General features: G+C 37.1%; 1 protein-coding gene and 1 pseudogene across 2 annotated transcripts in view; both read right to left on the bottom strand.

Moving 5' to 3' along the window:
- MINDY2 (MINDY lysine 48 deubiquitinase 2) overlaps positions 1-21023 on the bottom strand; it is a 74099-nt gene extending 53076 nt beyond the window's left edge. For both annotated transcript variants that reach the window (XM_036903017.2, XM_057488846.1), the window contains exons 1-2: positions 20039-21023; positions 8835-8892 (exon numbers count right to left, since the gene is read on the bottom strand). In XM_036903017.2, coding sequence (XP_036758912.1) covers positions 8835-8892; positions 20039-20890 — 910 coding nt within the window. In that variant the 5' untranslated portion in view covers positions 20891-21023. The remainder of the gene's footprint in view (positions 1-8834; positions 8893-20038) is intronic.
- LOC130679599 (60S ribosomal protein L10-like) lies at positions 2257-8436 on the bottom strand (annotated as a pseudogene).
- Positions 21024-27628: the final 6605 nt, after the last annotated feature.

The following is a 27628-nucleotide window of genomic DNA, read 5'->3' as shown; positions in this document are numbered from 1 at the left end:
TGTTTGCTTATTAACTCAAAAGCATCTCTGGTTCCTCCAGAGAACTGGAGTAACCTCAAGAGGAGAAAATCCGAGTAGCTTGGAAAATTAAGTGATTTGTTCTGGAAGGACTGGCCCTGAATAAAGTTTACTTTTGGTGAGGCAGTCTTCAGAATTTCTTTTTTCACATCACTCTTGCTTACTTCTCCCCCACCTTCCATTAGGATCATATTACTTTCATGCTGCTCCTAGTAGCTCTATCTCCTCACCTAGTACTTCCAAAGTTCTTCAGCTACCTCAAATCTAGATATTTCTTCAATTTTTCTTTATCCCTTTTAAAATTCTCGACCTCCATTGGAGGAAAATTCTCCAATGCTTCCTCAGGGCTTCGGCAGCTAACAGATGAACTTATTATACCAAGATGCGCTAATCATTTTTTTTTCCCAAGAAAAATACCATGTTAACATTTTCACAGTACAGTACACTTATGCAGCCACACTGACTTCATTGTTGACACTCCCAAATAACTTGCCTATGGTACGTGCTTAGTAAATATTTGCTGGATAAGAAAAAGAAAAAGACAAGTAGTGGAAATTTCAAATATTACATCTAAAACACTTCTGAGTGGTGGAGAGGGAGGAAGAACATACTTTTGAGTCTACGAGCCTTTCAGCATTCTTCAAATCATGTAAGAAGGGGCCCAGATGGAGACAAAACATTATTTAACCTCTCTGAGCTTTGGTTTCCTCATTTGTAAAATAAGAGGCATTACAATTTGTGATGCTTTTATTTGCACTCCAATCTTACCCTTTTGAACTATTATTCCACACTTCGCCCTCTAGCTCTGCTCATAGTTACACGAACTAACAGCTAAAGAGTTCACTTGTCTCGGAGGGTAGGCAGACCAAGGCAAGCAGAGTGGGAAGGAGGTTAGGTAAATGGCATCAACCTATGACAGCACAGAGAGCAGAGCCAGAATGAAGTTAGAAGCTGTGGGGTGGCAGCACAGTTTAGGTTAACACTGTCCAATAGAAATATAAAACAAGCCACAAATGCAAGCCCATATGTAACTTTAAATTTTCTAGTAGCCACATTAAAGAAAGTAAAAAGAAAAAAATGAAATTAATTTAAATAATATATTTTATTTAGCCCAGTATATTAAAAATATTATCATTTCAACATAAAAAAAATTACTGATATTTTAAGTTCTCTTCTTTGCACCAAGTCTTTCAAATCCACTGTATAATTTACACTTACAGAATATCTCAAGTCACACCGGCAACATTTCAAGTACTCAACAGCCACATTGGCCAGTGGCTACTATATAGGACAGTGCCGGTTTAGGTGATTATGGTCATGACCTGAGAAGAAAGAAAGCAGAGCACACCAGTAAGGATGGCTACCATCCAAAAGACAAACAACAACTAATGTTGGCGAGGTTGTGGAGAAAGGGGAACCCTCCTACACTGCTGGTGGGAATGTAAATTAGTTCAACCATTGTGGAAAGCAGTATGGAGGTTCCTCAAAATGCTCAAAATAGAAATATCATTTGACCCAGGAATTCCACTTCTAGGAATTTACCCCAAGAATGCAGCACTCCAGTTTGAAAAAGACAGATACACCCCTATGTTTATCGCTGCACTATTTACAATAGCTAAGATATGGAAGCAACCTAAATGTCCATCAGTAGATAATGGATAAAGAAGATGTGGTACATATACATAATGGAATATTACTCAGCTATAAGAAAAAAACAGATCCTACCATTTGCAACAACATGGATGGAGCTAGAGGGTATTATGCTCAGTGAAATAAGCCAGGTGGAGAAAGACAAGCACCAAATGATTTCACTCATATGTGGAGTATAAGAACAAAGGAAAACTGAAGGAACAAAACAGCAGCAGAATCACAGAACCCAAGAATGGACTAACAGTTACCAAAGGGTAAGGGACTGGGGAGGATGGGTGGGAAGAGAGGGATAAGGGTGGGAAAAAAGAAAGGGGGCATTACAATTAGCATGTATAGTGTTGGGGGGGCACGGGGAGGGCTGTGCAACACAGAGAAGACAAGTAGTGAATTTACAGCATCTTACTACGTTGATGGACAGTGACTGTGAAGGAGTATGTGGGGGGGACTTGGTGAAGGGGGGAGCCTAGTAAACATAATGTCCTTCATGTAATTGTAGATTAATGACACCAAAATGAATGAATAAACAAACAAACAAACAAACAAACAAATAAATAAATAAAAGAAAGCAGAGCAGACAGTGGTTGGATACAGAAGAAATGGACAGGAAACAGGGCTCAGAAATATTTGTTCTCATCACTTAAATTATATATATATATTAGGCATTCATATATCTGTTGATATTTGGCTATATCTGAACTACTGTTACTATTTCCTAATTGGTCTCAACCAGACCATCTTAAAAACTATATTTAACATGTTATTATACTCTATTTAAGAAACTAAAATAGATTAAATGGCCTAATGGTAAACCCAAACTCCTCTGCCTGGCTCCCAGGACTCTTCAGTTTAGCTGCAACCTACCTAATCCAATCTCCATTCCTGTAACTATACAACATGCAGACTTCCAACTACAGTCTAATTGTACTCAGTCACCAGTCCTCCAAATATGCCTTACATATTTCACCTGCGCTTGAGCTTAAAATAGTTTCCACCTAGCCCTGTAACATTCTTTCTACTTCTTCACAAGGGTCTAGATTCAAACTATACTTTAAAACCCACAAGTCACATGTTTTCCATTAACTCTTTTTCTACTCCTCACCCACTTCCCATACCCATCTGCAGCCAAATTTCTTAAAAGTTATTTGCACTTGAGGTCTCCACTTAACTCACCTCTTAGATGCTCTTCATCTCACTACTCCATTTCCATCCCTTCAGTGTAGTGATACTGTTTCTGTGAAGGTCACAATAACTTCTATGTTGCCAAATTATGTGAAGAGTATTCTCTAGTGTTTAGTAGAGAATACTGGTTTTACCACATGATCCTCTCCTGGCTTTTCTCCTGTCTTATTGGCTGCTCCTTCCCTTATGTCTCTGTATTCTTCCCTATGCATTTCAGCAGGGTTCTGATACTGCCCCCAAAATATAATGGTTTGTGGCCTTCAAAGGGCCACAGTACATGAAGAAACATACAGTATCTATCTATGGTACTGAAATTTCCCAGAGTGGGTGATAAGAACAAAAATGTCTACAAAGCTCCTAAAGGGGGCAATAATGAAAAAAAGGTTGAGAAACATTGTTCTGTCCAATCTCTGCTAGGAAATCTCTGCCCAATTTCACACTGGGAAACTTCAAGGAACAACCCTGGACCCTCTTCTCTCTCTCTCTTTTTTTTTTGGACAAGAAATAGGATTTACTAGTGGGCATGAGTAAGTAAGGGGCAGCTCCGAGGAGTTCATGAGAACAGGGCCCATCATTTATCCCAGGTGCCACAATTAGGGATGTATTTGATCCCCATTCCCACAGCCGTCTGGGATGAACAGTTTTCAGCCACCATATCTCCAAATTCACCTACATTAAACTTAGTAAAGTCCCATGTCTTAGAGATGTGGACCTTCCGGTGGTCAGGGAACTTACATTTGGCCCTGCGTAGGGCCTCAATTACATGATCCTTGTTCTGCAGCTTGGTGTGGATATACCTGATGACCTGGCCAATGTGGACCTTGGAACTTTCCAAAGGCACACTGCATACAGTCCCAGCACAAGACATCTTGTTGATGTGGATGGTGTGAAAGGGGTGGGGCTTCATTCCAATGTCAAAGCCATCTTTGCCACAGCTTTTTACCATGTACTTGTGGGCATCAATATAGGCAGCCTCCAGGGCTTCAGAGGAGGTTGCTCATATTCATCTGGCATCACGTGGCCAGAGTGGGAACTCGTCCACTTGTGCCTCCACCCTAGTCAAAGATGCAGATGTTGAACAGGGACCCCTCAGAAAAGTGAACTTTGGTATAGCTTGTTCTTACTATCTTGGTAACACAAAGCTGGCCATACCAGGATCTTCAGTGGCACACAAAAGGCAAAGAGCTCTTCTCTTTTCATACTCTCTCTCTTAATGATCTCAACAATTTCCACAGATTTAAATACCATTTTTATACTGATGACTCCAAAATTCTTATCTTAAATTTCAGTGTCCTCTAGAACTCATGGTCTCTCATCAGCAAAATCTTCCAAGTATTTTCTTCTCTTAATGTTCCTGTCACCTTCTTACCTAAATAAAATTTGTTTCTGCGTTGATGATGTTGCAGCCCTCTCAAGTGATAGCTCTTCTCTTTACTTCTTTACCTGTGAGCTTGGTGGTGGAACAGATATCTACTTGCTCCTTATTGTTATTCTCTCTTCCTCTCCTCCCTAAAACTCCTCAGTTTTATCATTTATTTATTTATATTACCATTATATTTTATTGAAGTATAGTTGGCATACATTATATTGGCTTTATATATACAACATAGTGACTCAATGGCTAACTGTATTTTTAAATGCTTACCCCAACCAGTGTAGTCAACAAAGAATGACATTATAGAATTATTGACTATATTCTCTATGCTGTACTTTCATCTGTGTGTCTAACTTATATTATGATTGAGATTTGTGCCTCTTTATCCCCTTAGCCTATTTCACCCACTGACTCTACCCCTCCAAGGTAACCACCAGTCACTTCTCAGTGTCTATGGGTCTATTTTTGTTTTGTTTAATTTTTTTAGATCCCACATATAAGTGAAATCATATGGTATTTGTCTTTCTCTGCTTTGCTTATTTCACTCAACACAGTATCCTCTAGGTCAACCCATGTTGTTGTAAATAGCATGATTTATTTCCTTTTTGTAATTAAATATTCCATTGTATATATGTGTCACATCTTCTTTATTCATTTACTGATAGGCACTTTGATTGCTTCCATATCTTGGTTACTGTAAATAGTGTAGCAATAAACACAGGTGTGCATATATCTTTTTCAATCAGTGATTTTTGTTTCCTTCGGGTATACGCCCAGAAGTGGAATTATTGGGTATTTCTACTTTTAGTTTTTTGAGGAACCTCCATACTGTGTGCCATAGTGTCTGCACCAATTTACATTCCCACCAACAGTACAGGAGGGCTCCCTTTTCTCCATATCCTCACCAACACTTGTTAGTTCTTATCTTTGGGTAGTAAGCATTTTCACTTGTGGAAGGTTTTGTGGATTTGATTAGCATTCCCCTGATGATTAGTGATGTTGACCATCTTTTCATGTGCCTGTTGGCCGTATTACCAAGTTTCCCCACCCCACCCCACTGCAATCACTGTCCATCAGCATAGTAAGATACTATAGAGTCACTACTTGTCTTCTCCGACCTGCACCTATTTTTAATACATTCTGTCTTCCCCTCTGTTGCTATGGATGAACTATCTGTACTAATACTTCTATTTCATACTTTGCCAAAAGAACTCTTCCTTTCCTCTAACTTTATCTTTTTAAAAACAGTTTTATTGAGAAACAATTCACATACTATACAATTAACCCATTTAAAGTATACAACTCAATGTTATATTAACAGGATTGTGAAATTATCATCACAATCTATTTAGAACATTTTGTCTCCCCTAAAAGAAACCTTGTATCCATAAGCTGTCAATCCCTATTTCCCCTTAATTCCCCCTACCTCTTCCTCCTTCCTGAGCAACCACTAATTTACTTTTTCTTTCTGTATAATTGCCTATTCTGGACATTTCATATAAATGGGATAAAACTATAGTCTTTTGAAACTTGGCTGCTTTGACTTTACTTAAGGTCTTTAAGATTTATCCAAATTTATAACATGTATTAGTACATTATCTTTATGGCTGAATAATATTTTACTGTTGGATATGCCACATTTTGTTTGTCCACTCATCAGTTAATGGACATATGGGTTGTTTCCATAAATAAACTTAAATCAAGTAAACTTTAATATTCAGTTCCTTAGTCACATTGGTTACACTCTAAGAGCTCAAAAGCCACATGTGCTTAGTGGCTACTAATCGGGACAGCACAGATACAGGATGTTGTCATCATCACAGAAGTTTATTATACAGTGCTGATCTAGACCTCTCCTCTGAACTCTAGATTTATATATCCAACAGCCTTCCTGATAGTTCCACTTAGGTGTGAATAAACATTTCAAAACCAACACCCTGATATTCCTCCCTGAACATGTTCCTCACATTTTTTCCTGTTTAGTTGATGCTAACTCCATCTTCCCAGTTGTTTAGGCCACAAACCATGGGGTGATCCTTTGTGGTGACTCCACTCTCACTTTCATCCTACATTTAACTGACCAGCAAATTCTGCCAGCTTGTATCCAAAATCTGACAACATTTTACAATCTCCACTTCTTCAACACTGTTTAAAGCCACCACTATCTTCAACCAGTTGTAATAGTTCCCAAACTGACAGCCCTGCATTGGTAATTACCCACCTAAGTTCTATTTTCAATATAACCACCAGAATTCTTGTTAAAGTCAAATCATGTCAGTCCTCTGTTCAAAATCCTCTAATGGCTTCCCAGCTCATTTACAGCAAAAGTCAAAGTTGCTATAACAGCCTATAGGGCCCTATATGATCTGGCCCCACTACCCCTCTAATCTTATCTCCTACCGCCACCTCCCCTTTGCACACACCTTGGCAGTCCTACTGCCTATTCCTCAAAAGCACCAAGCATATTTCAGCCTTCCCCATAAAATATAACTTAGAAATCACAAAGTTTAAGAATCACTAAGCTTCCTTCCTAATTACAACCCTTAAATAGAATTCGTGCCTCATATCAAATTTACCGAGTATCATAATTCTTCCAAGTGGTAAAGATACCTCAAGACAAATGCTGGGCATAGAAGCCACAGGGCATAAATATGCAAAGAAGTAAAAAGCTAACTTTTTCAAACAATAAGGCTTCTCTCTCACTTACCAACTTCACATTTCCCTGTATGGCCCCGGAAGATGACTGGTTAGCCAGAGACGGGTAAGATTCCTCAAGGGAGGAACAACCTAAGACAGGCACAGTCGCAGGGGGGCCATCAGGTGAGAAATTGGGGATCAACAGAGGTGAGGCTTAGAACCTCACCCCCCCGTTCTGAGAGAAATCTTCTGCATACGTGGATGTTTTATTGCCCTGGTCTAGCTTGGATTAACACATAGTCTACAGGCACACACCTGATCATCTACATGTGCTCTCTTACAACACTAAACTATGTTTTCTACCTTTATCTTGTATCTACCTACCACTTCAGCATTTTATTAAAAATAATAATAATAAAGAGAGAAATGTGGTATCCACATATAAATCAAGTATAAAAACCAAATGAGTATTCATATTTGAACTGACTGTTTATAGTTCATAATGCATGAGCAAAACCGAAAGTTTCTGTGATGACTGCCCTTGTACTGTTCACTATGTAACTTATTCATTATGTAAGAATTTGTTCTACATGTAAAAACTTGTTTGTTATGCCTCAGAAGATTGGAGACTGACAAAAATTAGGCTTGGGGTGGAATAATGATTGTGCATTGAGCATTGACTCCCCTATACAGAATTTTATTGTCGTTAACAACCATTTGATCAATAAATATGAGAGATGCCCTCACAAAAAAAAAAGGACAGACTTCCAATGGTAAAATAAATTAGTAACTGGGATGTAATGTATAGCATAAGGAATATAGTCAAGATATTGTAACAGCCTGGTAGGGTGATAGCTGGAACCTAGAATTATGTATATAAATGTTCTACCACTGTGTTGTACACTTGAAACTCATGTAATGTAATACTGTGTGTCAACTACCCTTCAATAAAAAATAATTATTAAAAAAAAAAAAAAAAAAAAGAATCACTAAGCTAGGCTAAAAGTGTTATAAACAGAAATTCTATTTCCATATATTTAGGTATTCATAGTAATCTATGTATAACCAGTGCATGGGATTAAATGGTATTAGTTACATAAAGAAAAGGTCTTCCAAAAGCTGTAATCTCAATTACTTTACTAATACTACATCTCAAAAAAGTCAGTTATTAGCTACTTATCTGGAATTCCATAAACTAATTGGCTGACAAGATTTTTTAGAATAAAAATTTAATTACTAAAAAAACTTTAAGAAAATGGATTAGGATTTCCTATTTGGTAATAACTTAAGTATATAAATCCTTATTTGCTAAACTTTAAAAGACCTCAGTGTGCTATACAACTACCTGTTCGGTAAACAAGTTCTACTCTAGCTGGTCTGCAAACTCTGTATTATTGGTTTGATTTGAAATAATAAGCTGGCATAAAAATGTAATTAAATACACTTCTTCCTCCAATGAGAAATTTTGCTAGCAAAAAATTTCAGAAGAACTGAACAGTGTGTTTACTAATGTAAATGCTTTAGGTACAAGCCCCTATCTCACTATAACTGGTAACTAACATTTCACAGGCTCGCATAGGTCCATAAATCAAACTTTGGATAGCACTGCTCTAAATCACTTCTTGGGTCTTTAATTCAAGTCTACTCAATATTTTTTAATACTTTCTACATGCAACGTCAGAGTTACTGTTCCATTTCTCATCCTGGAATTTACTGGGGTTAATATGTAGTTTGCTGTTTTGTAGACGTCATCCAGTTTCCTTATTTATATTATAGAATTTTAATGCTGGTCAGAAAGAAGCCCTTAACATCGAAGAACAGTAATATACTTGTAAAAATTTTTAATTATGCATTCAAAATTATAATTTTAAAACATAATAGCACTTCAGAAAGATGAGATTTGGTAATATATTAGCTTTGAAAACTTCGTGTTTTTTTTAAAATGATATAAAATCATTCACTTTTCAATACTAACCTAAATATTCCATCAGCTGTTCAGCAGTTATGATTTCCATCATCGGTGGAAGTTTCACCTGAAAAACAAAGTATTTTCTTAAAATCAAATGTTTTAGTGATTAAAGTGTTACCATCAGTCAGAAACAGATGTATGTATATATAAACATCTACTATAAGTGTATATTAATATTCTCATTATTAATATCTCTATAATCTTTATAAAATATAGCAAAATCAAACCTATCACCATAAAATTTATAGGATGATATTAGATCTCACAGAGACATTGAGAAATCTGTTTTCAAACTCAAGTGCTCTACCTTTCATCACTGATGAAAACATCTGTCATTACGTACCAAACATGTGACAGGAGCAGTTTAACTGAAGCCAGGCTTGAACTCAGCTTAGTACCCCATTATTTCAGTCTATTTTTACTGTTAAATGGCTAAAATGAATATAGTATTAAAGTATTAGTCATATACTAAAGAATTTATGCTGTATGTTTCCAATTGAAAGTTTAAAAGCAGGCAAAATTAAACCATATTGTTTAGAGCTCCATATTTGGTGATGAAATGATAAACAAAAGTAAGGAAATAAGTGCCAGAAAAATCAGGATTATGGTTAGTCTTAGGGGTAAGGAAAGGAGTTATAGTTGGAAAGAGGTGTATAAGAAAGGCTTGTGGGGGGCTGGCAATGCTCTATTTCTTGACTTCTATGGTAGTTCTGCTGATATTTGTTTTAAAATAACTTATTAAACTGGACAACACTTCTCTGTATATGTTATATTTCACAATAAAAAGGTTAAAAGTTGATACATACCTTATAGTCATATTTCTTTCTAAAGTTAATTCAGTTGCAACACATTGGTCTAAATTATTCAAAAGAATTGTCAGATGAGTTGTACAGATATGACTGTAAATATTTTAACTAACTTGTTCAAAAGCATGCTGTGTTACATGCATAAAATAGGAGAAAAATAAATACTGTAGGATGGAAACTCAAGCAAAGTAATTAATGTATCAATGATAGGAAAATAGCAACATAATTCTTCAGGAATTATTTTTCAGGAATGATTTACTGTTCAACCAAAGAAATCATTTAGGTCAGCAATTTCTCCAACAATTCCCCGAAATATTGAAGCAGTTGCTTGGGTGTTTATGTTTCCAAATGTGGCAATAGCTTATCACAATTTTTCTGTTTAATCAATGAATAAAATAAGTTCTAACAAATTTCCTATAAAACAGAACAGTTTGAGACCCTCTGAAAATATACATGACAGTTGATGCATATGATTTCATCATCCAGTGAATTTATCACTCAGTGGAAACTAAGAGATGCCATGGAGGTTTTGATTACCACTTCATTCCAAATAATTTTTATTTTCTGTGACATGTTCTTTTAACAAATTAATACATACTTCATTTTATTTGAGCAGTTTTAGGTTTACAGAAAGACCAAGCAGAAATCACAGAGAGTTTCCACATATGGTATATTTTTTAATTGAAATTCATTGCACATTATGGTCCCTTGTCTGTTTTTCTATATAAAGTCTTACTGGAACACAGTAACTCTTTGTTTATATATGGTTGTTTGACTGCTTTTGCTCTACAATAGCAGAGTAGAATCCTTGCAAGGGACCATTTCGCCCACAAAGCCTAAAATATTTACGTTCTGGTCCTTTACAGGAAAAGTTTGCTGATCCCTGCTTCAGATGACTTTAACTGTTACTATGTCATATTTTATCAAGGTGTTTTAGTACCACTTTTGAAGGTCTGATACTTAAACCAGTAAGTTTATACTCACTGTGAATGTTTATATTCTGAACAGTTGTCTGACCAATCTGAAAGTCCCATTTACATTAAACAATGTTTTATAAATAAGACCTATACATTCTTTTATTCCAGGCAGATTCACTCAGAAATATATTCACCAGAAAATTCCATAAGCAAGTAGTTTATCCTCTACTTTGGTTAATGTAGTAATCCTAACATAAAATTGTCAAAATAAGAAACAAAGGAACTAACAAGTATATGTATTTGGAAAATATATTCTAAAACCCTAGATTTCTACAGATATGATTTAAGGGTTTAGGCTTCAAATTTCTAAATAATAACAACTGCCTGCCAAATCTTGCTTCAAATATTTGATATAGAAAATAACAACCTCTATAATGATTTAGTAGTGGGACAACAAACAGGCAAATATTTTAACTGTCTTATTAACAAGCATACTCAGTGGTATATTCAGTACCTGAATTTTAGCCAATATTCTGGATAGTCATTAGAATTAGAGATAAAAGAATATAATAGTGAATGCCTGCCTTTCACTAATGCTTTGGAGCCTTCAACAAATCTTAACTTTTTTTTAAATTAAGGTATCATTGATATACACTTGTATGAAGGTTTCACAAGAAAAACAATGTGGTTATTACATTCACTCTTATTATCAAGTCCCCCCCATACCCCATTGCAGTCACTGTCATTCGGTGTGGTAAGATGCCACAGAGTCCCTATTTGTCTTCTCTGACCTGAACTGTCTTCCCTGTGACCCCCCACACACCATGTGCACCAATCATGATAACCCACAATTCCCTTTTCCCACCCTCACAACCTGCCCTCTCCCACCCCTCCCCTTCGGTAACCAATAGTCCCTTCTTGGAGTCTGTGAGTCTGCTGCTATTTTGTTCCTTCAGTTTTGCTTCATTGTTATATTCCACAAATGAGGGAAATCATTTGGTATTTGTCTTTTCCCTACCTGACTTATTCACTGAGCATAATACCCTCTAGCTCCATCCATGTTGCTGTAAATGGTAGGGTTTGTTTCTTATGGCTGAATAGTATTCCATTGTGTGTATGTACCACATCTTCTTTATCTATTCATCTACTGATGGACACTTAGGTTGCTTCCATATCTTGGCTATTGTAAATAGTGATGCGATAAACACAGGGGTACATATGTCTTTTTGAATCTGAGAAGTTTTCTTTGGGTAAATTCCTAGGAGTGGAATTCCCGGGTCAAATGGTATTTCTAGTTTTCGTTTTTTGATGAACCTCCATATTGCTTTCCACAATGGTTGAACAAGTTTACATTCCCATCAGCAATGTAGGAGGGTTCGCCTTTCTTCGCATCCTCGCCAGCATTTGTTGTTCCTAGTCTTTTCTATGTTGGCCATCCTAACTGGTGTGAGGTAATCTCATTGTGGTTTTAATTTGCATTTCCCTGATAAATCTTATTTAAACCACAGAATGATCTTTAAAAAGCATGCTTCTCTCTTTTGCTTTCCTGTAGCACCATCACCCCAAAAGCAAGTGCCAAAGGTTTTGTTAATGATTCTAAGACTTGCACTCCTTTGTCTCTTTAGATTTTATTAAAGAAGAAACAGGCTATGAAAAAAACTAGCTAAGAATGTAGAATTAAAACTGTGGTATTTTCTCTGAGTCACTAAATTTTAAATTTCACAAAAAAAACAAATGATGTATGACCTAGGTTCTCAGGTGGTCCTCTTTTAGTAATAATCTGTAACATACTGTTTATAAGTAAATGAGTACTTTAATGTATACAAGACACTTGGAAGTTACTCTTTTAAGTACTTTAAGAATTCTTCCTAAAATTTGAGCAAAGCCTCTCAGCACACATTAACACACAGTTTCAAATTAATAGAGTCCAAATAAAATGAAGCTTTTATTATCTAGGAAAATAAATTATGCCCTATCCTATAAATAACATTTTATTGTATTAACTAGATTCCCTGAGCAAATTAATATTATAAGTACAGCAAGAAAAGTTATCTTAACAAAAGGAAATAGCTACTCCAATTCCAAATATTCAAATGTAGGTAAAACCTCATTAATTCACCCCCAAAGATTCTGTAATTCTTAGTCATTTGAAGAGTGAAATGTATTTGAGAATAGACCCACAAGACCAAAAATAAAAACAACAAAACTTTTTGTTTAAAGTATTCATAAAATCTTAAACAGGAATATAAAACATCCCAAAAGTGATATGCCAAGATTTTGATATTCTGAGAGAAATGAAGGGTACCTGTAATAATTAATAAAGAAGCGGTTTATATAGGTGATGTTAAGTACAAAAATGGCCAGTCACAGAACATTATTAAATGTTTAATTATAATACCAATAAACAAATACTCAAGAAATACACAGCTTGAATTCTAATGCCTCTTTCAATTTGGAGGGATACTTGAGGAGATTAAAAAATTAAGTATTTGCCAGTCTCTGCTGTTTAGGAAAGTCAGGAAGAAAAATTTTAATTTATTGAACTACTAATTGCCATTCAATATGCATGTTACCCTTAATCCACAACAATTCTATGACGCAGGCATTATTACTTCATTCAAAGACTAAAGTAAGGCATTAAAAAATTAGTTTGCCCAAAATAGCAGAGCTGTGATGTGAATTGAGATCTGACTTCAAAGTTTTCCATTATACCAGTATTTATAGACTTTTAAAAACAGCAAAATCCCTTGAAAGAAAGTGAAATCCTATTTTAAATGCACAACTTTGTGACCAATGAAAAGTGGACCAATGAGGATGATGGAGAAAGAATAATTTAAGACTCTAAGGCTTAGAAGACTAAAAATTGAGATCCATATAATCAATAAAAATAAGAAGTTTGGTAAGGAAAGATAACTTAGTCTGCTTCAGAACTGAGAAGTTTACTTTGACATTCAAACAGAAAGTTTAGTTGGAATTCAGATAACCAGTTTTAATTTGTGCATGAATTATTTAATTCCTAGGCTTCATTCTATTTTTACATTACTTATGTATGGTAAAACGGACCAACTATATAATACAATTTCTTCTTAGTTCAAAATTCATTAATTTTGAGTACGCAGTAAATCATATAGCATTCATGAATATTTAGTTGAAATAGTAAAGAAATTATTTTTTGTAAATACTGTAAGTATAATTAATGGGAATCAAAGGGAAGAAATACATCTTTTTTTCAAAATAAGGATTAAAAAACTTAAGGCTCCTTTTCACATTCCTTTAATTCTGGCTCCAGCAAATAAACATGTATAATAAGGTGTTATATACTATGCTTTATAATCTAATTTCTTATCTTACTATTCATTTATTAAGAATAATTGCTGTACTTAAAAATATTAAAGCCAGACTTCTTAGTAAATCTAACTGGCTTTCTACTTGCCATCAGTATTTCAAATAAGGAAAATTATATAAAAGACAATCTTCCACTTAGGCCAATTTGAAACACCTTTACCATCATTGATTTTTAATCATAATTTAGACCCCATCCTCAGAGTAAAACCAAGGCTTATTTAAAACTAAAGAAACTGCAGATATATCCACACATATTAGATTTTCAAGAATGTCTTATTTTACATGCAATAAAGAATGTTGTTATAGTGAAATTTAACAGTAAAACAAGACATCTTTAGTTCAAAATTCACTGGACTTATATTTAAGAAGTACATATTAAGAAGTACAGCATGCTTACCATGCTAAAAAATCTACCCAGAGAAAAACTGACAGTTTTTAAATTAGTTTTACATTAATTGCTTGAAAGATAGATGGGAATAGGATATGACAAGGGATCATTTAGAAGTCAACTAAAGTAGCCAGGTAAGAGATGAAGGTGGCCTGAACCAGGGTAATGGTAGTAGAGATAGAAAGTACTAATTTTTCCTCCCTTGACTCACTGTAGGAGGTGATCTCAGCTCTGACTAAGCCAAGAGAGGGGGAAAAAAATTTCCCACCCAAAAGTGCTAGGGAGGAGAGATGTGCTTTTAGCATCTTAAATCAGAACAGTATTTTCCTTCTTCTACTAAAATGCTACATAATGATTAGCAACATAACCATTAAATATTATATGTCCTCTATCATGATGTACAATATAAATTATATGTAAGTTTTTTTTGAGTGTGTGGGCCTTAGAATCTGTAAAAATCTTTCTATAGGAAAACAAAGTATAATAAAATAGGGACTCCTCTATAAAAGTAGTACCTTCATAAACATAAAAATATTAAGGCAGAAACTTAAAAATCTTTCATAATGCAAATTTAAATTATAAGCAACAGCAGAAAAATAACAGCACAATGAATTTTCAAGTACTCATTACTCAGCTTCAACATTTGTAACATAAGGCCAGTATCATTAGAAGCTATATTTTATATTTTAATTATCTTCTGGCTTGTAGATTGTAAACACATCTAATTAAATGGATTACAACCCTCAAATATACCTAAAAAAATGGCATTGTTTCAGATAAAATGAAAGAATAAAGAAAAACTATATAACACCAAATATAGTCTAAAGTAAAGAAGCAAAATGAAAATGTATTCCAAAACATAAAATCGGGTAAATTTATCTGGTGCCACTATTTATAATAGCCAAGATATGGAAGCAAACTAAGTGTCCAACAGTAGATGAATGCGTAAGGAAGATGTGGTACATATACACAATGGAATATTATTGAGCCATGAGAAGAAAACAAATCCTACCATTTGCAACAACATGGATGGAGCTAGAGGGTATTATGCTCAGTGAAATAAGCCAGGCAGAGAAACCAAATACCAAATGATTTCACCCATTTGTGGAGTGTAACAAAAAAGCAAAACTGAAGGAACAAAACTGAAGTCAGACTCACAGACTCCAAGAAGGGACTAGCGGTTACCAAAGGGAAGGAGTTAGGGAGGGTGCATGGGAGGGAGGGAGGGAGGGAGAAGGGGATTAAGGGACATTATAATTAACACACACAATATAGGTAGGTCATGGAGAAGGCAGTACAGCACCAAGAATACAAGAAGTGACTCCATAGCATCTTACTACGCTGATGGACAGTGACTGCAATGGGGTGGGGGTAGGGGACTTGATAATATGGGTGAATGTTGAAACCACAATGCTGTTCATGTGAAACATTCATAAGATTGTGTATCAATGATAACTTAATTTTTAAAAAATTTTACCTGCTGCCAGTTGAACAAAGTAAGAAATTTGCGCTTGAATTAAGTTTAATGAACAGATTTCTTTCTTCCTTGATTCATCAGATAATCACAGCTCAACTGTTTCATAGATTATGAATGATTACCTACTCTTCATCAGTCCTAAACTAATACTTCTCATTTAAAACTCCAACATTTCTAACTCAATCCAGAACCACAGCACTTACATCCTCTGAATCACTCAAATCCTCCCAATAAATTCAGTTTATTGATTGTCCTCATTACTTCAACCTCCCCCAAAAGAGATGATCAGTTGTTTCACTTTCAACTCTAATTCCATTAACTCTTCATGAATCAACCCTTGAAAAGCCCAATCCCTGATAAACCCAACCAGCCATTCTTCCTGCTATTCCAGGTGTAAGAGAACTCCTGGGGAAAAAACAAAAACAAAGCAAAATTGATAGACTAAGTTTTTAAAGAATACCCCAATTTATCCACTGCTGCTTTTTACTTTCTACTTATACCTCAAATTCCTAGTTATAATCTCCAATGAGATTAGAACTTCTTTAAAATACAATGTACCTTTCTCACAAAATCCACCCCTCAAACTTTACAATCCCTCTCCTTCTTAATTATTAATGAATTGGATAGTTATGATTGGTGAGGTAAATAGTCACTGTGTCAAAATTGAGAAGGAGGCCTCACTTACCATCTACCTGTCTATCTTAATGTAACCATATCTATCTTCCCTGTCCTCTTCCTTCCATTCCTTCAGAAAATAAGGTTATTATTCCTTTCTTCTGAAGAGAACTTTACTACCTCTTCTGAGGGGGCCCATATTTTCCTGACTTCTAAGCAACCCTGTCCTCACACATATCCTTTTTGCAAAATCTTTCCTACTCCAGCAGCTCCTGAGGACATTGCATTCAAAAATGATAACTGACCACTTTTTTAAAATTACAGCCTCTCTCCCGGACTACTGTCATGACAAGTGTCCTCTTTCTAGTTCTCATTCACATCTCAAATTGTGCCTATACTGGTTTCTTTTGCACTCTCTCACCCTTAATGTTTAGCATTCCCCTCCCCCCACCAAGTTTAATATTTACTCCTGTTTTCCTGTGTCTACTGGAGAAAGGAGTGCAAGAGGGAGTGGGGAAATAGAGGGAGGACAGCAAGGATGTCTGTAATGGCAATCTGTAGTTCACATAATTGGGATGGAAAAGAGTTGAGAACTTTAACTCACCACCGTCTATGGGGAATTTATTCTCATAGCTACCATACTTACATCTATGCAACAATTCCCTAATTCAATTTTTCTCTATACTTTTGACCTCTTTCCTGAGACCCACTCCATGAGTCTGGTGGCATATCGAACATTTATACTTTATGTCCCACTATCAGACATTTCCACCTGACACAACCAAACTCTGACATCAACTTTCCCAACTAAACACCTTCTCTACCTTTTGAATGACCCAAGCAATTTCTATCACCCAGATTAGAAAAAGTGGTGTCATCTCTTTCATTTCCTATATCCAATTAGGGATCAGTTCATCGGTAGGCTAAATTACCCTCATCAAACAGAAGGGGCGAAAAGTTCCCCATCCGAAAGGGCTATGCTCATTAATTCTTCCTGCTATGCTCACTGCAATCTTACCGCTGATCTAATTTCAGACCAAAAGACTACTTTCATCATGTCCAGGAATTTACAATAGCTCCTTGTTATCAGCTATATATAAAATCTAAACACCTCCTAGTGATGGGTCCTCTGAAATTTGATAACTACATTTATACCCTATTTATTGTTTTCTCTACTATAGCATTCCTCAAACTTCTTGGTCTCAGGACCCACTACAGCCCTAAATTATTGAGGACCTCAAAGAGCTTTTGACTACGTGGGTTATACTTATTAACATTTACTGTACTGGAAATGAAAATTGAGAAAAATTTAAACATAAGAATACACAAGCACACATTCCACTAACTGTCAGTGAAATGATGCCATTACGCATCATGAAGCCTGGAAAACAAACTTGTTGAGAGATTCAGTGTGAAAAAGGAAAATAACAGCTTAGTATTATTAATGAAAATAGTTTTGATCTCTAGAAGCCCTGGCTCACTTTAAGAACACTGCTCTATCCTACCTTGCTTCTCTTAATCAGTCTCCGTATCAGTACTGATGATTACTGATGAGTAATTTTTGTATGCAGCAATAGCCTGGAGGCAGAAAGAAGGCTAAGAACCAGATCTATAAAATAATCTCCAAATTCATTAACATGCCCACTCATTCACAGTCTAATCCAGCCAATCAATTTTATTTCCTGCTACTTCCATTTCCTTCCCCTCATCCACGCATTCCTCCCCAAGTAGAACAAACCTTTTTCTATTTCAGCATCTTTGAACACACAATTTCTTCTGCCTGGAAAGCCTTCTGTCACTCATCCTTCATAGCCAGTTCAGGTTACCTTTTCTATGAAGCATTCCCTTGACATATCCCATCCCCAATTACCCTTTTGGCTGTAATCCATAGACCTTCTCACATTGCACTGTAATTATTGTTTATTTGTCTGTCTCCCACTAATTTAAATGAGCTACATGAGTGCAGCCTCGCATCTTGTCTTTTTATTTCTGACACTTCACACATAGTGGGAACCCAAACCTATGATCACTCATTTGAAGCCATGTCTTCCACACAGTCTGTACAATAATCATCTATGCCCAAACATTCCAAACCACAGTACTTGCTCCATCCTCTGAACTTCTGCAGTACCACACAGAAACTAAGAAGGGAGAAAAAGACTACAGAAAATTGTTATTCCTTCCTGTTACAAGACTGGGGACTTCAGTCCACAGGATAGTCTAACTCCTCAGTCTGACATTCCAGCTGCTCCATTAAGTGGCTCTCTTTCACCTTTTCAGGCTCATTCTATCATTCTCCAATATGAACTTACTACTCTTGTCAGTCAATAAACACACACACAATATCCATTCTATTTTCATCCCTTTTGTTTATACCCTTCTGTCTTCTAGAAATTCCATTTCCCTGTTATTTTAAATTCTACTTTCCCTTACATGCTTGGTTCAAGACCCACAAATCTGATGAAGCTCTCTGGGTCAAAGCCAGGCCAATGGAAAATTTCCCTTTTTCAGATATCTAAGGCATTTCAATCTGTTTCCTATAACCTAGTATTTATAGTGCATTGTTCTTTAATAATTTCAAAGTGCTGTAACCCCAAATAGCATGACAGCTCTTCAAGAGCAGGCACAATCTTCACTCAAAACATGTGAGTGCAATTACATACCAGATACTGGTAAGAATTCTAATCTTCTTTGGCATCGACATTTGCTAGTAACAGGAAGACAAAGACATGTAATAAATACTATTCCCTTTACTTTCTAGTATTCTACTAACTGGTAAGAATAATGCAGGTTATTTTCTTCTAGGGAGCATTTTATATAGATAAAATTATCTATTTGAAAAAAAATATGTGCTATAAGATGCATATTCTCAGCACGTTAAAACTGCAAGCTTAAATAAGACACTTCATTTATAGGTAACACACACTGAGTCCTCAATATATTTATTTTTGAAGGATCCTTCCCTTTTTGCTCCTTTGCCTTGAGTATATCTTTCCTTATTTTAGTTGTTACAACTTTAGCTCCCTTAGCACATTTTAATGTGTGGTTACTCCTAATAAAGGCAAACTAAGTAGAGCCAAAGAAATGAGGCAAGTGAAAGTCACGCATAAAATGAAAACATAATCTTTGAAAACCAAGAAGTTATGGAAATTGGGTCTCAGACCAATGCTCTTCCTTAAATGGAATTAAGGAAATTATCACCATTTCCTTAAGTATCCATACTCAAATGCAGCAGCAGTTAGTTGGAGAACTGACAACATAACCATCAAAATTTGCTCCAGTCAATATCATGGATTGACGGTAATTTATGAAGACCATTTTCACCAATTCTTCATTCTTTTGCATATGTGATAGTCAGAAAAAATATAGTTTAAAAATAACGATAGGGTTTAGGACGCCCTAAGTCTTATTAAGTGTATCAGCCACAGAGGAATGTTTGAACTCTTAAACACTACAAGGGAGAGCTGAGGTTGCCGGCAATTCTTTGATACATATATATGAGAATTCAGCAAGGGAGTCAAAGAATTAATTCCACGTACGAAGAAAAGCGGACTGATGAGTGAGGAAAAAAAGGAAGAAGCCATTGGCTGACATATTGCAGCTTCCTCACTCCGTTTCCCCCTCCCCAAAAGCTGTAGGAAATAGAAAGCTGTAGAATGTACCTTCCAGGCCAGAAGCAAAACATTGAGGATCGCCAGCAAAGGGCAGGGTCCGTTCTCATTCTGGGTGATGATGGGTGTGTTCTCTTCCTTCCACTGGATCCACTTGATGTGATAGACAGATTGTCCCGGGAAGCGTTCTTTGGCGGCCGCCAACACCTGAGCTGCTTCCCCCGCCTCCTCCTCCTCTTCCTCCACGCACAGAGGCACAGCCCCGGGCAACACCGCCGCGCCTTCCTCCTCCTCCTCGGGGACCCTGTTCTCAGCTCCCTCCTCACTATTGAACTCGGAGCTACTGGGGAAAGAATGCAGGTTAGAGAACGACTCCAGGGAGTCCAGGCTCGGCGATTCCCCAGGAGGGCTCGGGTCGCTGCAACTGCTGCTGAGGCCGCCGGCGCTGCTGGGCTCCTCGGGGCCCGCGGCCGCCAACTCTGCCTGGCAGGTGCCGGCGGGAGCCGGGCGAGGCCCAGCATCTACGGCCGGACCCAACCCGGGGCCCGCTCCAGCCTCGGCTGTCTCCGGGAAGGCAGTCACCTTGTGCTGCCCTCTCAGAGGCGGCTTCTGGGCAGCAATACTCTCCGAATCGCTCTCGCTCAAGTCCAAGCCCGGGAGGGGGCTGCAGGGTCCGGAAACTAGAGGAGAGCCGGCGGGAGAAGCCGAGTCCGAGAGGCTCCCCCCGGCAGCCGTCGCCCCCTGTCCGTTCGCGCCGCAGCTCTCCGCCGCCCATACTCCACGACCATCCCCAGCCACGAGCCCGGTCTCCTGTCGCCCTTCCGGCGGAGAATCTATCTCCGGCGCTGGCCCGGCGGCCACCCCGTGTTCTAGCGGCTGCAGTCTCTCGGGGCCGCTCTCCATACCCAGCCGCCCGCCCCTCGCTCTAAAGAGATCGCGGTGGGTTCTCCTCAGCCAGCGCCTCCGACGCCATGACAGCGGCACTGGCAGCTACAGCACCCTTGCGCAGCCACGGCCAGGCACGTCACGGGAGAGGGCACCGGGAGCGCGCGCGCGCCGCCGCGCTGTCTGCCGCTCTGGGCGTACCTGCGTGTGTCGCGCGCTTCCGGGTGACGGCGAACCGTGCAGCGGCCGCCAGTAAGGCCCCGCCCCACCGCGCGCCCGCCCACGCGAGCTCGCTCACGGGAGGCGGGGTGGGGCGGGCGTGGCCAGAAGCAAAACATCCTCTCACTGTGTGGCCGGAAGTTGAACTCTGGGGCAGCCGGACCGCGAGCGGTTTCTTTAAAGGCGAGGCGGGCGGCGAATAGTTTGGCTGAGTTAATGCAGAGCTGGGTCGTGTGTCTAGAGCTGGGGAATGGGGGGCGGTGGTTGTAGTATTTAAAGAACTCGTCCCTGAAGGATTCAGATTTGTTTTCCCAGCTCGTAATATGGAAAAGTGAAGGAATTTCTTAGGAGATGCAAAATTTAAACGTTGCAGTATACTCGAGGTGCTTGGATCTACACTGCACAAATTCCATTCTCCCTCGGTTTTAGCTGAGAAACACTGCTCCCATTTCACCTCGGTGAAAATGTTCGCCCTACATACACTATATTTCACACAATCACAATACAGGTATGTCAAGGGAAAGGCAGTACAGTATGGAGAAGACAAATAATGACTCAATAGCATCTTACTACACTGATAGTGACTGCAATAGGGTGGGTGGGACTCGATAATATGGGTGAATGTTGAAACCAGAATGTTGTTCACGTGAAACTTTCATAAGATCGTATATCAATGATACTTTAATAAATAAAAAGAAATAATAAAAAGAAAAAAAGAAAATGTTCACCCTACATAGCGCCTCAGTGCGGTTGGGGATATTGGCCTGCGCCGAAAAAATAAAGGGTAATTTGGGCCAATAATTATAGATTAGCTTGTGCTTGAATTAGCCAAGTCTTCGCGGTTTTGTTAACTTGGCCTCACTTTGCATGGAGTGGGAAATGCCCTGTTCCTGAAAAAGTTACTTTTCCAATTAGAATTCACTCCTCTAAAGGTCATGCAATTTTCTGAAGGACAGAAAGAGTAAGCTGGAAATTTTATTGGTGACAAAACGTATTTGGGTCCTACTATGACCTGTTCCCAACAGGGGCTTTTTTCCTTTTTCTTTCCTTTTTTTTTTTTTTTCAACATTTTCTAGGCCCTGGGGACATAAAAATTGACGAGACAGGTCTTCCTAATCAGACATATGAATACCTGATACCTAATGTGCTCTCTTTGTTTTGGTTAGAGAAGGTAGACAAAATTACAAAGTAGTATTTCTTTCACTCTTAACACATTTCAGTACCAAAATTGCCAGATACTGTGTTTGGCAGTGGAAAGGCATGGTGAATAAGAGACAGGGGTCTATCTTTGTGGTGTTTACCGTCTAGTGGTTTTTTTCTTATTGCTATATATATATATTTTTTATTGATAGTTTGTTTCATTGTGGAAACTGATATATTGTTTCAAATGTTTTTTTTTTTTGAGAGGGCATCTCTCATATTTATTGATCATGTGGTTATTAACAACAATAAAATTCTGTATAGGGGACTCAATGCACAATCATTAATCAACCCCAAGCCTAATTCTCAACAGTCTCCAATCTTCTGAAGCATAACGAACAAGTTTTTACATGGTGAACAAGTTCTTACATGGTGAACAGTGCAAGGGCAGTCATCACAGAAACTTTCGGTTTTGATCACGCATCATGAACTATAAACAATCAGGTCAATTATAATTATTCGTTTGATTTTTATACTTGATTTATATGTGAATCCCACATTTCTCCCTTATTATTATTATTATTATTTTTAATAAAATGCTGAAGTGGTAGGTAGATGCAAGATAAAGGTAGAAAACATAGTTTAGTGCTGTAAGAGGGCAAATGTAGATGATCAGGTGTGTGCGTATAGACTAAGTATTAATCCAAGCTAGACGAGGGCAACAAAACATCCACGGATGCAGAAGATTTCTCTCAGAACAGGGGGGGTGAGGTTCTAAGCCTCACCTCTGTTGATCCCCAATTTCTCACCTGATGGCCCCCTGCGACTGTGCCTGTCTTAGGTTGTTCCTCCCTTGAGGAATCTTACCCGTCTCTGGCTAACCAGTCATCTTCCGGGGCCATACAGGGAGATGTGAAGTTGGCAAGTGAGAGAGAAGCAATCTTATTGCTATATTTTTAATACTTGCTTGGGAAGTACAGTTGCTTGAGAACGCAGACCATGGAGCTTCTTCCACCTTTTTATATTGACACAATATTATATTTACCCAATTCTTGGGAAAGAGGAAAATTAGGAAAGATAATGGAAAGTTTCTTCAGAATATTGAATGTAGGAATTTTGTGTGTTTAGTCTCCATGTCGGTCTGTGTGAAGCAATAAATACTATTGTAATTAGAATTTCTCCCTGAAAAAGATAGACAAATATTCACAGATTAAGATGTATGCTACTAGATTAAGCGCTCTACAGTATTTAAGACCAGTAAATGCAAATGACAATGTTGATTCTAGGAAATCAGAATTTAGCATGGCGCCTTGATTTGTAAACATTCGTAAAGGTGGGTTATATGAACAAATTGAATGAATCATTTATAGGCCAGAAACCACAGTACAGCCAAAAAGTATGAAACACATGTCTCAAATAATGCCCTTTCACCATTTTTTTAAAACCCTATTTAGATAAACCTGTACTTGCTCTGGCCCTTTTTATTGGTAAATAAAGGGTAATTATACACTCACATGTATAATTTAGTAATTTATAACAGAAGGAAACAAGGATTTTTAAAATATGTTGTCAGCAATTACATAAGCCAAAATGGAAAGAAGTGCAAATGTGGGTATTTATCTAAGTTTGTGAAATTATGCATAGTTATATTTCTAAGGGAAGTGGGTAGTGGTGTTTAGGGAGAGATTCCAGAAGATAATGAACTGAAAAGTATCTCATTCTTATTTTGCTTATATGCATCTTTAGTTAAATATTAAGTTAAATTACTATCCAATTTAAAAAAATTATTTTTCCAAAGTTACAGGTGTAGTAGTCTTAAAGTTAAATCATATAAAAACAAAGCATTTCTCTGCTCTATCCCTCCTCACTTTTGAGTGTTGTTCTTTAGAAGCAGTCTCATTCAACTTATACATATTTTTTAGCTCCTTATCCCCATATTTCTGAGCAACCTGATTATACTCTTCATTTTAAAATGTTGATATTGTTTATTGATTTATTGACATGGAAGATGAGGATTTAGTTGTTTTCTCTCATACCATTCTTCTTCTTCCTCTTGCTCCAAACTCCTCATTATTTCAAAATTTTTGATTAAAGTACTCAAAGTTTAAAGCAATAGAGTTGTATAAATATTATTCACCACTAAGCCAGGTATTTTACTGTGACTGTGATTATGTCTTTTCTTGTTAAAGTTGTTGTTTTTCATGCCATGAACATTTGACCTTATCTTGTTTGCTTAATTCTTCACCTGCTACTAACTCAGCCACAGACTTACCCATATGGTTAAGTTACTTCTGAGACAGATTCAATCTTGAGCAAATATCTTTTGGAATAGTCACTTCTCTTGCTCTCACCCAGACTTGTTTTATAGGCCTAGGCACGACTGTCATCCTGGGATTTCTCTTCACTGTTATCTTACGAAGTCTTTCCTCCTTTCTTCCATGTTGATTCCTTTCTTTCTTAGATCTCCTGTCTACCCTTTCTTTGATTTGGTAGAACATATTCTTATTTAGCTTCCTGTGAAAGAGTACATAGGAAGCACATTTTTGTAGATGGCTTATGTCTGAAAAAAGGTAGAACTTTATTCTACCTTAACATTTTATAGTTTGGCTGGATATAAAATTCATTATTGGAAACAGTTTTTCTCTATTTTGAAGTCAATGATCAATTGACTTCTAGCTTCTAAGTGATCACAGAGTAGTCTGATACCATTAGACTCCAGAACCTTTGTATACAACCTGTTTCTTCTCTCTGGAGTTTATTTGATTCTCTCATTCTCCTTGATATTCTGACATTTAACATTTGATATGCCTTTGGGTGGTCCTGCTTTATTCACTGGGCTGGGTACGTAGTGGTCACATTCAATGTAGAAACTCAGTTCTGGGAAATTTTTTCATTTTTTGTAATTCTTTTCTTTTAACTTATTTTACTTACCTTTTTGTTCAGCTTCCTAAGAGATTTCCTCAATGTTGTCTTTCAATTCTTGCATTATTTATTGACCCTATTATATATTTAATTTTCAAGAGTTCTTTCTAGTTTCTTTTTTATTTTTTAATGGTATCCTGACCTTTCATCTCAGAATATGGATTATAATTTTTAATGTATCCTTATATTTTTCAGAGTATATCTAAACCATATGCTATAAAAAGGTATACTTAGTATGGAGTTATTGATAGTGTCAGAGAGTGACATAAGGGACTTACAAGTGTAAAACATTGGTTTTACTCTTTGGGAGGGCAAAATCTGGGGAAATAAGACATATTCACATGAAATGATCATTGAGAATATGTCATTAATAATACTAACTGAGGGGTACAAGCAATAACTGTTATAAAAAATTGAGATGAGGAATAATATTTTAGTGTGAGATAATTAAGGAGGAAGTAAGCTACACTCTTCTAATTAAAATCACAGGCTAATTATTACCTCCAGCTTCAGAAATCCAAAAAGTTTATCTCTAACTCTCAGAATGATTGTTCTTTAAAAATTCTGGGTTTTGTTTTTTATTTGGATCATAGCTTTTCTAGCTACCAGGACAGAAAAGGTGGTACTGTCTTAAATTCTTACTCCGATTTTTTACAATTATCCCATTGATCAAATCTTGCTAATATTATGTACCCCTTTCCTACTTCATTCCTCTGTAGCAACTCCCTAGCTGAGTCCATATCACCTTACTGCTAAAGTGTTCCAGCATTCTAATTATTCCTCAGCCTACCGTTTTCTCTTTCTAGCTTATCCTGCATAAACCTGTAAGAGCTATGATTCAAACATGTTGCTTTTGTCTTATTGATGGTTCTACCAAAAATAATTTGATGGCTAGCTGAATCAAAATTAGCACTGGGCAGAAGATTGCCCTGGTACAGGGCATATATATCTTTACTTCTCATAGATTTCTGCTCAAGACGTGGTGATAAAATTCTGAGTTAAAAACAGGGGTTTCCATGTAACTCAAATTGCCCTGGCTCTAACCCTCAACTGCTTAGGCAGAAACTCTAGCCTCCTGTGAAGTACATCTCCAATTTAATTATTTCTGAGAGCCCCCATGAGGAGTCCCACACCTGTTCAGAAACAAATCCAATCCTATGATATTCTACCAGGTGCTGCCTCTACTCCATGCTGCTTCACCAGATGCTAGTCTGTCCTGGTGGTGTTAAAGATGCATGAGGGTGAATGGAGGGAAATGACCTTATTTTCCCTTTTGTTATAGCTCTAATATGCCACAGTATTAGTGAAACAGTTCTTTCATTTTTACTTATGTAGTCCTTTTGAAAAGTAGGACCTAAATATGGATCAAGATAGGTTGCACCAGGAATGAATTCAAGGAATATATTTCATAACTTTCAACTCCGAATCCCTACTACCCTGGTCGTACACCAATGGTTAAGGTTTTGTGTATCATGGCTTAGGACTTCTTTCCTTTGGATGTCTCCCCTCAAACATACTTCTGCCTGCCAACCCCCTCTCCCCCCCGCCCTGTTTGCCAGATATTCCTCAACTCTAGAACAATTGTTCTCAAAGTGTGGTTTTTGGATTAGCAGTATCAACATCTCCTGCAAACTTGTTAAAATGAAAATTCTCTAGTGCCACTGGAGCTCTAGAGTCAGAAACTCTGGGTGTAGAGCCCAGGAACACAGAGGTCAGGGTTTCAACAAAACCTATAGGTTATTCTGATACATGGTGAAGTTTGAGAAACACTATTCTAATATTAAGGGAAGCCTCCCCTCCCCACCCTTGCAGCAAATGTAAACCTTAACAAGAGCAAAATGCTTCTAAATTCACCTTCTATAGTCAATTTTATTTTTCATTACTCTCCCAGAGCTCTACAATGCTCCAAAGTTAGTCTTCTGGCCATTTTTTCTATATCATCTCCCTTAAGGGTTATTTTTGTATGTGTGTGTATGCCTCCCACTTAAAGTCATGTCTAAAACTGTATTTTATCATCCTGATCTCAAAATGCTTTTTTGTTCCAGTCTTTCCCGCATGTTTCTGTATCAGTGTCATTCTCTGTCATCCAGGCTTAAAACATTCAAGTAGTTTTGTTTAGTTTCCTCACAGCAAGTCCTATTTTTAATTGAAAATGTTTACTGTAAATAAATAATTAATTTTGCTTTCTTAATACAAAACTAGAACATTCATTTCAGGAAAATCAGGAAACATAGATAGGCCAAAAGAAGAAAATAAAAAACACCCCTCAGCACACTACGTGACATGAAATATTAGAGATAACACTAGTGATACTTATGCCATTCCTAAACTTACATCTGAACATATACATGTTTTTGTAAACAAAAATTGGCCTATTCTGAGCTATTTTTTTCAGTTATCAATATCAAATATTAATTAATATTAATATGGAATTAATAATATTCCATTATATGGCTGAACCAATCCCTCCTTCTC

The sequence above is a fragment of the Manis pentadactyla genome, chromosome 11 (genome assembly GCF_030020395.1).
Source record: "Manis pentadactyla isolate mManPen7 chromosome 11, mManPen7.hap1, whole genome shotgun sequence".
Taxonomy (NCBI): Eukaryota; Metazoa; Chordata; class Mammalia; order Pholidota; family Manidae; genus Manis; species Manis pentadactyla.
This window is presented reverse-complemented; position numbering and strand designations above follow the sequence as displayed.